Below are 14,004 nucleotides of genomic sequence, written 5' to 3'. Positions count from 1 at the left end.
CCCTGCAAAACGTTTGACGGATAATCGGGGGTCCACTGTAATTGCCGATGACGTAATCATCATCTAGACTGCCCCACGCCCATGTCATCCAAAATAAGGACAACAGAGACCCCTCGAATCCTCATAGTGCTTACGTAATACTTGAACGGCCGCTATGTATATTTAAAAGTCATGTTCATTTTTGCAGTAATATTTTATAACTGTGTGAAAATTATTATTGCAAATCTGAGGGTCATTTATAAATGGCACTTTCTTCAAAATTGTTAATTATAGAATACTAGCTACTCGCGGGTGTACATGTATTATATATATAGCCCTTCCTCTGGAATCACTCTATCTATTAAATAAACTGCTTCAAAATGCGTAGTTTTAAAGATATAAGCATACATAGGGACGGACAGACAGCGACAGCGACTTTATTTTATACTATGTAATGAAGTAATAAATGCTAATTTTGTAGTTAGTCAACAAAATAAATACACATAAAGCAATAAAGTACAATAAATAGTTGAATACGCTATTAGTACGGTAACGTATTAGAACTTTGATACGACTATATAGTACATACAATCAGTCTGAAAGTCCGCATTAATTTCACAGCAAAAATAACATTAAAAATATTTAATATTAAGTTTATTTGAATAAATCACGCATTTATTTAAGTAAAAGGTATGTTTTTATTAATTAAAACATTCTAAAATCGAATCAAATTAAAATTATTTTATTTATTTTTTCAGATCCATCTCGAATTTAAGGGTAAATGTTTAAATATGCAAATACAAACCTAAAATATATATAATATTTGCAACGCAGATGTATTGTTAGTTAATGATATGCTTTAAATGTTTAAATATGCAAATACAAACCTAAAATATATATAATATTTGCAACGCAGATGTATTGTTAGTTAATGATATGCTTTTTTTGTATAATTTATAATTATTGGGGAGTTTTTTTTTAATTTACTTTTATATTAAAAAAAGCTATTTAAATCTGAATCTATCGAGTTCTTTTAAAACTTTCGCGTTTATTATTATTAACATTATTAATATAGTTAATTGGGTCTTAACACAATCTCTTGTCAGTTCTTCTCATCTCGAAATTATTCTGAACTGACGGTAGATTTGACATATCATATATCTGTAATAGACCTACGTGAATAAACATATTTTGAATTTGAATGAATGTTTTTAATCTTGAGGTTTCGACTGGATTGCACCACACACTATTCGTGGTAAAATCCAATTAACTATATTAATCTAAAAAGTAGGTTAAATTATATGAATAATGAAGTGATTGTTATATTTGTATAATGCTTTTGAGACACCGATGCCTTTAGCACATTTTACACACCTGTCAACCGTATGTTAAGAGAGATATAGAAAACTATTTAAACTGCACAGAATTAATAAACATATAATATCTACTAGTCCCGTTTCGCACGGGTGTACATGTATTATATAGATAAACCTTCCTCTTGAATCACTATCTATTAAAAACCGCTTCAAATCCGTTGCGTAGTTTTAAAGATATAAGCATACATAGGGACGGACAGACAGCGACCGCGACTTTGTTTTATACTATGTAATAATAATGATGATAAACATTGAACATGAGTTATTTTGCAGTAATAAAGCTGTAAAATATTACTGCAAAATAACTCATGTTCATTTTGCAGTATATTTTATAACTGTATGGAAATTATTATTGCAAAATTGAGGTTAATGTATTAAAAACCAGTCTGTAATGTTGCAAAATTATTAAGATAAAATTACAAGGTCAGGAATCCGTTTTCACTGCATTATATCTGATTATTTACTTGCATAATGCAATGAAATTAGTTTATTATATTACATATTATATAACTTCATTATTAACTATGTAATATTTTATAAATGTATTTACATTGATTTATACAAAAAAAAAATTAAGCTATGTTTCTAGTGTTTTTCTTTTTTTACATTAAACATACTAATATTAATAATATTTCGGTATACTAATTCTTTTTTATAATTTTTTTATTACTTTGTTTTTTAGATATTTTTTTAATAGAACAGAATATATAATATATGCTTGCACAGTAAAAATATGTATGAATGTAGGATATAAATCAAAATAATTTAGATATAAGTTAAAAGTGTGTTCGATAGAGCCAAATCAATAAGCCATGTTATTTCATGTTCATTAATAATTACACAATAAGTACAGTTTTGTAATAAATGTATTTTTGCGTTAACAGGTTTTTGCTGAATAAAATTTATATTTAGATAAGCTTTGTTTTATTTTTTTTTATTATTTTGATGTACGAAGAATTCTTAATTTTTTTATTTATTTAAAATTTAATGCACAAGTACTATATATAACGAACTTAACACCTAATGGCATTCTCTACCAGTCAACCATAAAAGTAAGCAGCGTTTTATAGTTTAGAAACACATCAATTCCATATATTTGATTATGTTGTGTATATTGTTATTTACCCTTAATTATATAATATTCAAGTCGTTTATACAGTTCTATACTTACCAAGACCCAAGACAGTTCACACAGCGCCATCTACACCTAAACTAAGTAGAGCTGTTACTAAATAACTGGTAAAGTTTATAAAATATACATCCATACATAATAAAACATACAAATCAATGCAATCATACTTGAGACTTTATATCGTGCCAGATTTGAACCCCTTACAATTAGAAGTTATGCGGTATGCTTAACTCCTAAACCACAGACCGTCTATTAATTTGAGTCTTACTCAAACGAATAAATAATTGATAAACTCTGATTTAGATTTTATTGTCCCCAAACGCTTACACGAAATATCCCAACTGATTTATTCATATTTATATGAACATTACTAAGGTAACCAAAACTTTTGTAATATTTACATAATGCATTTGGAATTCGCCAAACTTATATCGAAATGTCGCTTTTAAAAATAGGTGTAGGTAGGTACAAGTAATAATATTGTATCAGCAACCGTCGTACTGACAGGGGAACATAACATAAAAAGATATCGACAGTAGCTAGTTCATTGCATTGAATTCAGTGGGTAGACTAGTAGAATATTTGCGTATAATAATTTAATGTATTAATTTTATTTATATAAAGCAGGTAGAAATAAAAACACTATAAATATGTTGGTTAATTGTATTTCAGTTGTTTTACCAATAATAATGCTGAGTAATAACACTATTCAATGTATAAAAGCCCATAAAATCCAAATATTTGTATACATTGTAAAATTTCGACATGGTCATAAAATACATGTTGACAAAAAATAAATGCACTTATCCGCGCCTTCTACATGGCAACATTTGCTAAAATTTTTGGCAAAAATCTTAAATTACGATACCAAAGTAATTGCACAATATGCTGCTAAATAAATATACATATAATGAGTACTCTTAGAACAATTACAATATAAAAAAAATATACCCCGATATCGAATTTAAAAAAAATAAATAATTTTTAATATGACAAAAATAAGACTAAATTTGTTGTGAAATGACTAATTTAAAATTATGTTAAAATAAGTTTATTGTAAAAATAAATTTTGAGGCCCGATAATGGCCAAAATTTTATAAAAAATATCTAACTACAATGTTGCGAAAATAATTTTCTTGAATGAAATTTATTAAAAAGATATTTGTTTGTAGAAGATACATTTTTATATTAAGTTTATTTTATTGTGTAATTCATAAATCCCTGATTCCTGTACCATAATTTGCTCCGCCTGCCCTGTTCAAGGCGTCTTTGAATTGATCAATGTCTATTTCAGCTTGGCTCTCCAGCTGCAGCTCCACTGCAAAATTCTGAAACGTAAAATTTTTAATTAAATCGGTTTTCTGTAGTGTTTTAGCTGTAGTGAAAATAGACTTTTTCGACATGATTCGTTCTGATATTCGGCGTAACAAGACCGCATTTCAAACTTAGTCAGTTCAGTAAGCTGTCAGTCGTAAAACTGAAAACAATATCAATCTAATGCATGAAATTTGACTGACAGTAACAAAGCCGGCAATCTCGCGTTCATATATTTTTGAAGAACTTTCTTATTAATAATATTATTTATTTTAATATACAATATGGAAGAATTATACACCAAAGTGCCTTGTAGAGAAAACCAGTTACATGATTTATTCAATTTACTCGGTGATGACGACGAACCGTTACCGTATTCTTTGTTTATAAGTGGCAGTATGGCAACGGGTAAAAGTTTGTGTGTAGAGTCTGTTATAAAATATTTGGGGTACAAACATGTTGTTGTTGATTGTATTGAATGCTATTCACAAAAACTGATGTACGAAACCATCATATCTGAACTAGAATGCGATTTAGATGTAAAATGTGACAGTATGCTAGATTTCACTAATGCATTAAATCGACTAGGAAATAGTGCTACCCGGTATAAACCTATTGTGTTAGTGTTCGATAGAGCTGAGAGACTCCGAACTATGGATCAGAACGTGATGTGTGCATTTCTAAGACTTCGGGAGTTATGTAACTTGAATATATGTACAATTTTTATCACGCATCTCGTTTACGATAACTTTTACTTCAGAATGGGTGCCCGGGAGCCTATAAAGATTTACTTTCCCAATTACAACAAAGAGGAGCTATTTAAAATAATATTTTTACATCAAAAATCGTTAATTCGCCATGTACTCAACAATCATGATGTAGACGGAGCGACAAAAGAAGAACTTGAAAAACCAGAGTTATTCGCAAACTTTCTGAATGCATTTCTCAGCGTATTCTATAGACCGTGTCGAGATTTAATTGAATTACAGCATATGGCGCGTGTAGATTTCATGAAATACTGCGAGCCTATAATTAAACATGAAATACAAGCTCAAGATTTATCTAAATTATGGAGACACATATCGCCCATACTGAAAACTAGTTTAGAGTTGTTATATTTACGTATAAGTTCATCAAAGGTAACAAAATCTTCTCCAGGTAAGAGAACACTGACTATGAATGTCAAGAAAGCTATAACTTTGAGCATACTCTCAAAGATGAGCTCACATCAACAAAAACATTTGCGCAGAGTTTTGAGTTGCCGTATTATGCTAAGTTCTTGCTAATAGCAGCTTATCTGGCTAGCTACAACCCCCCCAAAGAGGATAAGAGGTTGTTCATGAAGAACCATGGCAAGCAAAGGAAGCGTTTACAGCAGGTTAAAGCAAAAGCCAAAATAAGTGAAAAACTGAATACACAACTCGGACCTAAAGTGTTTACACTGGATCGTTTGCTAGCTATATTCTATGCAATATTACAGGACAAGATCGGTCTGACGAGCAACTTGCTAGCTCAGATTGCGACGTTGGTAGAACTAAAACTGATTGCAGGCAGTAAAGAGATGGACTTGGACGTTTCAAAGTACAAATGTATAGTTGGTTATGATTTCATATCGGCTGTGGCTCAAACAGTTGGGTTCAGTGTCAGAAAATATTTATATGATTTCATATGACGCTTATTATGTTTTTGAACAGATTTGGGAATGATAATGCTCTTTTATTTATTGTAATAATTTGTGTCTTCGTATTATAATAATTTATGCATAAAATGTAGTTTTACTGGTAGACCAGACCAATATTTTTCTGACAAAGGCTACCCTTGGCTACCCTTTGTCACTATTTTCAGACCTGACAAATATACATAAGATAATGGCCTGATATTAATAATAATAATAATAATTTTTATTTTGCATCCAATATTTACAATTTAAATTGTTCCCTGGTACCTAAACTAAGCAGAAACTTGTATTTTAGGTACCAGTTCCCTCTTACAATTCACAAAGGTGAGAATTACAATTTATAAAAAGACAATTAAATAAGGTATTAACCCAAGCTTATTATTTACTTGCAAAGTGTATGCGTATGTGTTTGGATATTCATGAGTAGTGCCTTCATAGTATTTTTATAGCAAACACTGAAACCAAATTTTTATTTATTATATTTTTCTGATTGGGTACTATGGCTAGAATTTCTAATAATAAATCAGTCAAGCTCTTTCATAGTATTTTTATAGCAAACGCTGAAACTAAATTTTTATATATTATATTTTTCTGATTGGGTATTATGGCTAGAATTTCTAATTAATATTACATTGGGTATTATTAATATTGGTATTCATAAAAGTCACAAATACAGACACATTTTTTTTATACAAGTACGAGCTACTCGCCCCGGCTGCGCACAGATGTACATGTATTATATATATAAACCTTCCTCTAGAATTACTCTATCTATTAAAAAAACCGCATCGAAATCCGTTGCGTAATTCTAAATATATAAGCATACATAGGGACGGACAGACAGCGACCGCGACTTTGTTTTATACTATGTAATGATGATTATGATTTCTTACATGAAATGAATGTTTACTTACAAAATATTGGTATTTACTTAGAGCAGATCTTATATAATAATGATCAAATTTTATATATTACTAGCTGTCCCGGCAAACGTTGTTTTGCCTTAAAATAAAAAAAAATTTAGGGGTGGACTACCCCTAACATTTAGGGGGATGAAAAATAGATGTTGGCCGATTCTCAGACTACTCAATACGCTCACAAAATTTCATGAGAATCGGTCAAGCCGTTTCGGAGTAGTATGGGAACGAAAACTGTGACACGAGAATTTTATATATAAGAGATATAATTTTTTGTGATTTCTATGATTTGAATGTGACAAAGGAGGGTATTGTTAATAATAGAAACAAGTGGCTCACTTCTATGCACCATGATAGGTCGGATTCCACGTGGTCCCTGGAATGCATTGTGATTCTCAATGGACTACCTTCATTCCCATTCGGTTATCCTCAGAGGATGCAAACATGCCTTCCACGTTTATAATATTGAATTTGACAGGCTGATCTGAATAAGAGAGGCTATAAATTTGATGCGGGTGAAACCGCGGGCGCATCTAGTTAATAATAGCACTACGTTACTAAATTTCGACAAGCGATAAATTTCATTTTTATGTACCTCATAAATAAACAACGAATTGGTCGTGGGAGGAATAAAAAAAACCTATTAGAGTAGATTATTTTATTCGTTACTAACTTATAACTAAAAAACTAAGGAGTCGTTCGTTACTAACTTACAGCTAAAAAACTAAAGAGTCGTTCGTTACTAACTTACAACTAAAAAACTAAAGAGTCGTTCGTTACTAACTTACAACTAAAAAACTAAAGAGTCGTTCCTTACTAACTTACAACTAAAAAACTAAAGAGTCGTTCGTTAAACTAAAAAAACTAACTTCGTTAAACTAAAAAAACTAAAGAGTTGTTCGTTACGACCTTACAAAAAAATCTAAAGAGTCGTTCGTTAAAATAATTGATGACTTAAATTTTATTCGTTACTAATTTACAACTAAAAAACTAAAGAGTCGTTTATATTAAAAAAACTAAAGAGTCGTTCGTTAAACTAAAAAAACTAAAGACTTCGTTAACCGTGAAAAAACTAAGGATTTTTCTATAATAAAAAACTAAGTTCGTTCGTTATTAAAAAAAACAAAGAGTCATTTGTTACCTTACCAATAAAAGTTGTTCGTCAAAAAAAACTGGGCCAGTCATTTCAGAGATTAGGCGGAATAAACAAAGACGTTAGACACACAAAAATCTAAAGTGTTTTAAAATAATTGGTGTATGTTATTCGTATTTATATTCATATGCATGTAAACTAAAGAGTCGATTATATTCAACTATTTCTCGCAGACACTCTGCGTGGAAATTTTTATTTTTCTATATAAAGTATAGATATAGATACCTTGATGACGGTCCGATGGCAGAACTTCAAGTTTCTCTAAACCGAGGACACTTTAGTATATGAATTTTTGTATGTACCGTAGTTTATTCATATCATAAAAAAAAACAGTGACGTTACATATTACAAACAATCTAACACGGGAAGTTATATATATGTATTGCAAAAATGTAATTTTTTCTAGACTCAAGTAGGTATACAAACACGAAAAAATATATGAAGTTTTATTCGAACTACTTTTTGGCAGTAAAAAAACAGTGACATTACAAAATTTATAATAATCTAACACGGGAAGTAAATTAATGTATTGCAAAAATTTACTTTCATTTTTCAAACGTTTCAAACATTTAAACACAAAAAACTTTCTTTATTGCAATTTTAAAAACTACATTAATATAAATATCTTTATATATAAAAATTACGTGTCACGTTGTTTGCCTGCGATTGTCTCCGAAACTACAGAACCGATTGCAAATTTTCTTTATTGCAATTTTAAAAGCTACACCAATATCTTTATATATAAAAATTACGTGTCACGTTGTTTGCCTGCGATTGTCTCCGAAACTGAACCGACTTCAAATTTGATTTGCACATTGTGCACAATTTGATCCAACTTGATAGATAGGATAGCTTACATCTCAATTTATAGTCGCAATATTATTTTATTGCCTTAGCTAGTATAAGGTAGATTTATAATATGTTTGTGCGATCGAAAATGTGGGTGATAGAATGGATGACCTGAATGTGTGAGATTAATGAAACAACGGATATAAAACGGTAAATACGTACGCAAGTAAATGTATAGTAGGTAACAACGCAAAGATATATGTGACAATTCTAAAACTATAAAAAAAGGACATTCAAAATTTACACAAAAACTATACATATAAATAAAATTGAAGTGTCTATTTGTAATATTGAAATAACCGTTTTTTACTACATGCATATGAATATAAATACGATACATACACCAAAATAACATTTTTTTCAATTTTTGTCTGTCTATCTGTTTGTTCCGGCTAATCTCTGAAACTGCTGGACCGATTTTGACGGGACTTCTATTGGTAGGTTGATGTAATAAGGAGTAACTTAGGCTACTTTTATTTTAGAAAAATAGTTAATTTCCACGCGGAGGAAGTCGCGGGTGCAGCTAGTGAGTAATAAAAGCAGACGTACCTATGGACCCGCCTCAGATACGACCCACTCTGGGTCACTCATGTGTGATCCAAAGACATTGGGTCGTACCTCTAACAAAGCTCGTAGCAGTCACAATGAACAATAAGGTATTTATGAGAAAATATCACATTGGTTACGATGATAAAAAAAATCTAGTACGAAATCAACAATGTGAAATACAATTATAGTAGTGTGAGCCAATCATTTTAATAGACAGTAAGCTTACGGCCTACCTGATAATTCTTACCATTCATATATCTATACATGTAAATAAAATTGGAGTGTCTGTTTGTAATATTGAAATAAACGTTATTTACTACATGCATATGAATATGAATACGGTACATACACCAAAATAGCATTTTTTACAATTTTTGTCTGTCTGTATGTTTGTTCCCGTTAATCTCTGAAATGGCTGGACCGATTTTGATGGGACATTTTTTGGTAGGTAGCCGATGTAATAAGGAGTAACTTGGGCTACTTTTATTTTAGAAAAGTAAAGTTACATTCCACAGGGACGAAGTCGCGGGAACAGCTAGTATGTATATAAGAATGGTAGTTGTTTTTTCATTTCTTTATTAATTTAGGGACTTCTATCCATATTTGGTACGCACCGCCGTCTTAAACTAGGCTGGGGCCCTTGGGGACACACGATTTCGGGGCCCTTTTGTAAAGCAAAAAAAAAGCTCATTAGGTATAAGAAAAGGTGTAAACAAATCTTGTGAAAATAAATGTGTGAGAAAAATTGTCAGTCCTTTGGGGGCCCCGGGCACGGGCCCCGTGTGCCCTTATGGTAAAAAGTAAAAAAAAAGCTCATTAGGTATAAGAAAAGGTGAAAAAAAACTTTTGAGAATAAATGTGTGAGAAAAATTGTCAGTCCTTTGGGGGCCCCATACATTTTGTATTAAATAAGAGTTTCAAAAAAAGGGAATGCCGTTTAACTAAAGTTACTGATTCGTTTTATGTGCCCATTTTGTATGGTAAAGTCGGTATTGTTGGTACGTCTAGTTTCAGTAATTATGTTAGTTTTAGTAATGTTCACACGAACTGTACTAGAAATATAATTATTAAATTATACGTATACATTTTGTATTAAATAAGAGTTTCAAAAAAGTTAGCAATTACCTGAATGCCGTTAACTAAAGTTACTGATTCGTTTTATGGGAATTGCGTAAGGTTTACAACTGCCAGAGTACATCCTAAATCTGCCAGATAAATGAATCAACTTACGATACCATACTACCGAACTTACCCATAACACAAACTACTTACAGTTTGTGTTATGGGTAACTAGATAACTGATATAAATACTTACATACGTAGAAAACACCCAGACCGATATGAACAATCATACAAATGTTTGCAACGTGCGAGCAATCGAACCCGCGACCATCGGACGTAAAGCGGTGTGCTAGACCGCTAGACCACCGATCCAGTCGTCATGATAAATGACAAAGAATTATAATTTGCATGCCTCCTGAATGAAGTGAACACTTGTACCTAACACGTCTGTACTGTAAATGTTCTAGCAAATAAATTATTTAAAATTTCTACCAGTTACCGCCAACGGCAACAGTTCACCATCTTGTCCCGCTAAAGCAGATTTCAGTGACTACAACGCCATCTGGTTTGAGTGAGATAACCACCACGTTATATTTTCATATAATAGACCACCGAGGCTGTAAAAATATTTGATGTAATCTTTACTTACGGATATGATGTCTTTGATTATCGCTTTGTCTGTGGACATCTTGGCTCGGTTGATGACAGACACGTTGGGCCCCACCCACGTCACGAACATGAACTTCTTCCGTTTTGACATCTCGTCACCCATTTGTAACCTGCATATGGACAGAAGGGATTTGTTAGTATGTAGACTGATAACCCCATTTTAGGGGGATGGGGATTGTTAGTAATGTAGACTGATAACCCCATTTTAGGAGGATGGGGATTGTTAGTAATGTCGACTAATAATGTCATTTTTTTATGGATGATAATGGAATGGCGCATCCGCCTGCGCTAACGGTATACGCTGGCGGGGCATCAGTGGAGGATGATAAGATGAGCATGAGGTCAGCCCATTGTGACGAATTCACTAGGAATTAACCACGATTGTTTCCAGGGGGATCCGCGCGAAAGTTAACCTGACATGGTAGGTACATTGCTAGCAATCGCAAATAGTATCTTGGTAAATTGCCATTTATCAAGTGGACCTAACTGACTGACCTGACTAACAATAGGTAAAATAAAGTAATATTTCCCTTTGATACTGTTATTGTAACTGATCTGGTTTTTATGAGCATTGAATATTATAATACAATTTATTAATTTTTGTGAATATATCCCAGGTCCCATTTTTAATATTTTTTGTTGTCTTAATTATCATACATTTATATGTGTGATATAAATGTATGATATATAGTAAAAAATTTATGTGTATATAGTAAAAATACCCGCATGTTAGTTTTTTTAATGAGTAATGGGCGCTGCCTGAAAACTAGCGCTGTATAGGTGCACCTCATTGAGGTTGTGCTTATACCAGAAATAGCTGAGGCAGCTCCCATTGACATCTTTCTATGTTATGTTTTATTTTGTGTATTATTTGTAAATTATAATATTTGTGTTATGTTGGCAATAAATTAAATATCTATGTATCAATCTAAAGATGAAAAAACCTTATTATATAACTTATTGCATGGGATAACAAAATATGTATGTCATAAACAAATGTATGACTAAACTAATATACAAATAAACAGAATGGCAACGCTTCAGAGGTTCCACGGGCGTCACACGATGACGTCATTTCCGTAGTGCAATGGGCTTTTGTTGCTATTACCATCAGGTGTACCATCAGCTTGTTTGCTATTCCAATTAAATAATTAGCTCTTGGAAGCTTTATTGTGAATGAAAATTTTCATTAAACTGGTATTTATTTTAGTTCGCCCCAGTTCGATAGTTGTGCGTATCATATTCCTATGATATTTTGGAATTGTTCCAAAATTGCGGTGATAGCCGTGCAATGATTATGTCATCTCGGGTACATTGTCTTGATCTAGGGCGACCACAATGACCTTGATGATCTAGGATTCTAGGACGTTCTTGATGATCTGGGGAGTGTTTTTTTTATGGATGATAATGGAATGGTTCACCCGCCTGCGCTAACGGTTTACGCTGGCGGGGCACCAGTGGAGGATGATAAGATGAGCATGAGGTCAGGTCAGTTAGCCCATCGTGACAAATTCACCAAGAATTTATCACGATGGTTTCCAGGGGGAACCGCGTGGAGGTCAACCTGACATGGTACATGGCTAGCAATGGGGTCAACAGTCCACATTACTAACAATCCCCGTCTCCCCTTTAGTAATGTTAAACCTAGTAAAAAATATTTTATTCATGTAGGTCATTGAAGACGCTTATGAACGTCAAACGTATACCGTTAGCGCAGGCACCATATCCACTACACCATCTCATAATCATTAATAAAAAAAATATACTTAGTCAAAATTTCATCGTCTGCTCTAGCCCTTATGTTGACAAGAGACAGAATATTTATAAGCTAGCAAGTTTAAAAGAGACAAAGTATCACCTGAGGTAACCGAAGGCGCGGTCGTCGTCGGAGAACTGTGTACGGAATTCTGTGAAGTCACTGCCGCGCGCTGAACACACGATCCGGGCACCGTCGAACTTGAACACCGCCCTATATATTTCAGAATGTAAAGGTAAATACCAGTATACATATAGTTTCTTCATGCAATTCTTCAGCGTTTTGATGCTACTTCAATTCCGCCCAATCACACTCGAATTCTTCCATTATACATCAGTATGGTCCACTATCTGACAAGCCGTCTGAGACAGGTTCTTATTCACCCCGACTATACTATAAAGTCAGGAAAAATCCCTATGTTTTCTCCCGCTCCTTCTTTACAATGCTATCACATCAACACAACATCGTCCACCCCGATAATGTCAACGACCCCAAAGCACACCGTGAACTTTACAATAATATAGCTTATACATCAGAATAACGCAATTATTTTCAAGCGAGTGAAACTGCGAGCAAAACTAGTTACCTATTCGTAGGTATAGTAAAAATGACATATGCTAAAATCTTTATATATTGAACTATAAAGTTTCACCAAAATCCATTCCGTAGTTTTTGCGTGAAAGAGTAAGAAACATATATCCATCTATACATTCATACTCACAAACTTTCGCCATTATAATATTAGGAATATAACTTAAAGAAATATGCCGATACGTATAACATATATGGTGTAGATAGTTTAATTTCGATAGTATAGATAGAGTCTTACCATTCCGTAGGGCTAGCGTCCGATCGCACGTCTTCATACGCGGAGCGAATCGTATCCCGATCTAAACCGGTCGTCATGGTTACCTGTAAACAAAGAGATAATGTTTTTAGTAAATAAATCCCAATTAAACATTATTATATTACAATATAATAACATCTCAGTGCAATTCACACAGCGCCTGCGTCCAAGTTAAGCAGAGCTTGTGTTATGCGTACTAGACAATTGATGTAAATAGAAAGTTTTCTTTTGTAAATACATACATAATATACATAAAAAATTTCGAACCGATACAAACAATCATACTTATGAATACAAACTGTAACGTGCGAGGGATCGAGCCCGCGACCATCGAAAGTAAAGCAGTGTCTCTAGCTGTTTAGCAGCTATACCACCGAGACCGTCAAATAAATATAAACTGGAATTCGGATTAAGTAAAGCCTCGTATTCAGACACGTGAGAATATGGTATCACGCCTAATACCCTGTGGTTTAAATAAAGATTATTATAATTAATAATAACATTTATAGTCATATATACAGTAAAAACATTGACCAATAAAAATGTACCATTTTAAAAAGACTATACTACAAAATTCTATTAACATCCAAGGTACAATGGTACCAATGCTTAATAGGTTGCCAGCAGGCGGTTGACCAATAAGAGAGTAAGGAAGTTGACCAATAAGACTAGCGAAATGACGGCTAATAGGAACCGGTGGAAGAAGCTGATATACTGCACCAA

At 32.7% G+C, this 14,004-nt stretch overlaps 2 protein-coding genes across 3 annotated transcripts in view; one reads left to right on the top strand and one right to left on the bottom strand.

Moving 5' to 3' along the window:
- Positions 1–3,626: 3,626 nt before the first annotated feature.
- The window catches only part of LOC131849587 (coactosin-like protein), a 43,914-nt gene continuing 33,536 nt past the window's right edge, over positions 3,627–14,004 (bottom strand). For both annotated transcript variants that reach the window (XM_059199686.1, XM_059199685.1), the window contains exons 2-5: positions 13,264–13,346; positions 12,537–12,647; positions 10,659–10,788; positions 3,627–3,815 (exon numbers count right to left, since the gene is read on the bottom strand). In XM_059199686.1, the coding sequence (XP_059055669.1) occupies positions 3,699–3,815; positions 10,659–10,788; positions 12,537–12,647; positions 13,264–13,346 (441 nt within the window). In that variant the 3' untranslated portion in view covers positions 3,627–3,698. The remainder of the gene's footprint in view (positions 3,816–10,658; positions 10,789–12,536; positions 12,648–13,263; positions 13,347–14,004) is intronic.
- On the top strand, positions 3,835–5,740 carry LOC131849586 (origin recognition complex subunit 5-like). Its single transcript, XM_059199684.1, is given in 2 exon segments — positions 3,835–4,959; positions 4,962–5,740. Coding segments are annotated over 2 exon segments (1,386 nt in total). The 5' UTR covers positions 3,835–4,085; the 3' UTR covers positions 5,474–5,740.

This window comes from Achroia grisella, unplaced genomic scaffold (assembly GCF_030625045.1).
Source record: "Achroia grisella isolate CSIRO2021 unplaced genomic scaffold, CSIRO_AGI_Agris_v1 utg660, whole genome shotgun sequence".
Lineage (NCBI taxonomy): Eukaryota > Metazoa > Arthropoda > Insecta > Lepidoptera > Pyralidae > Achroia > Achroia grisella.
This window is presented reverse-complemented; position numbering and strand designations above follow the sequence as displayed.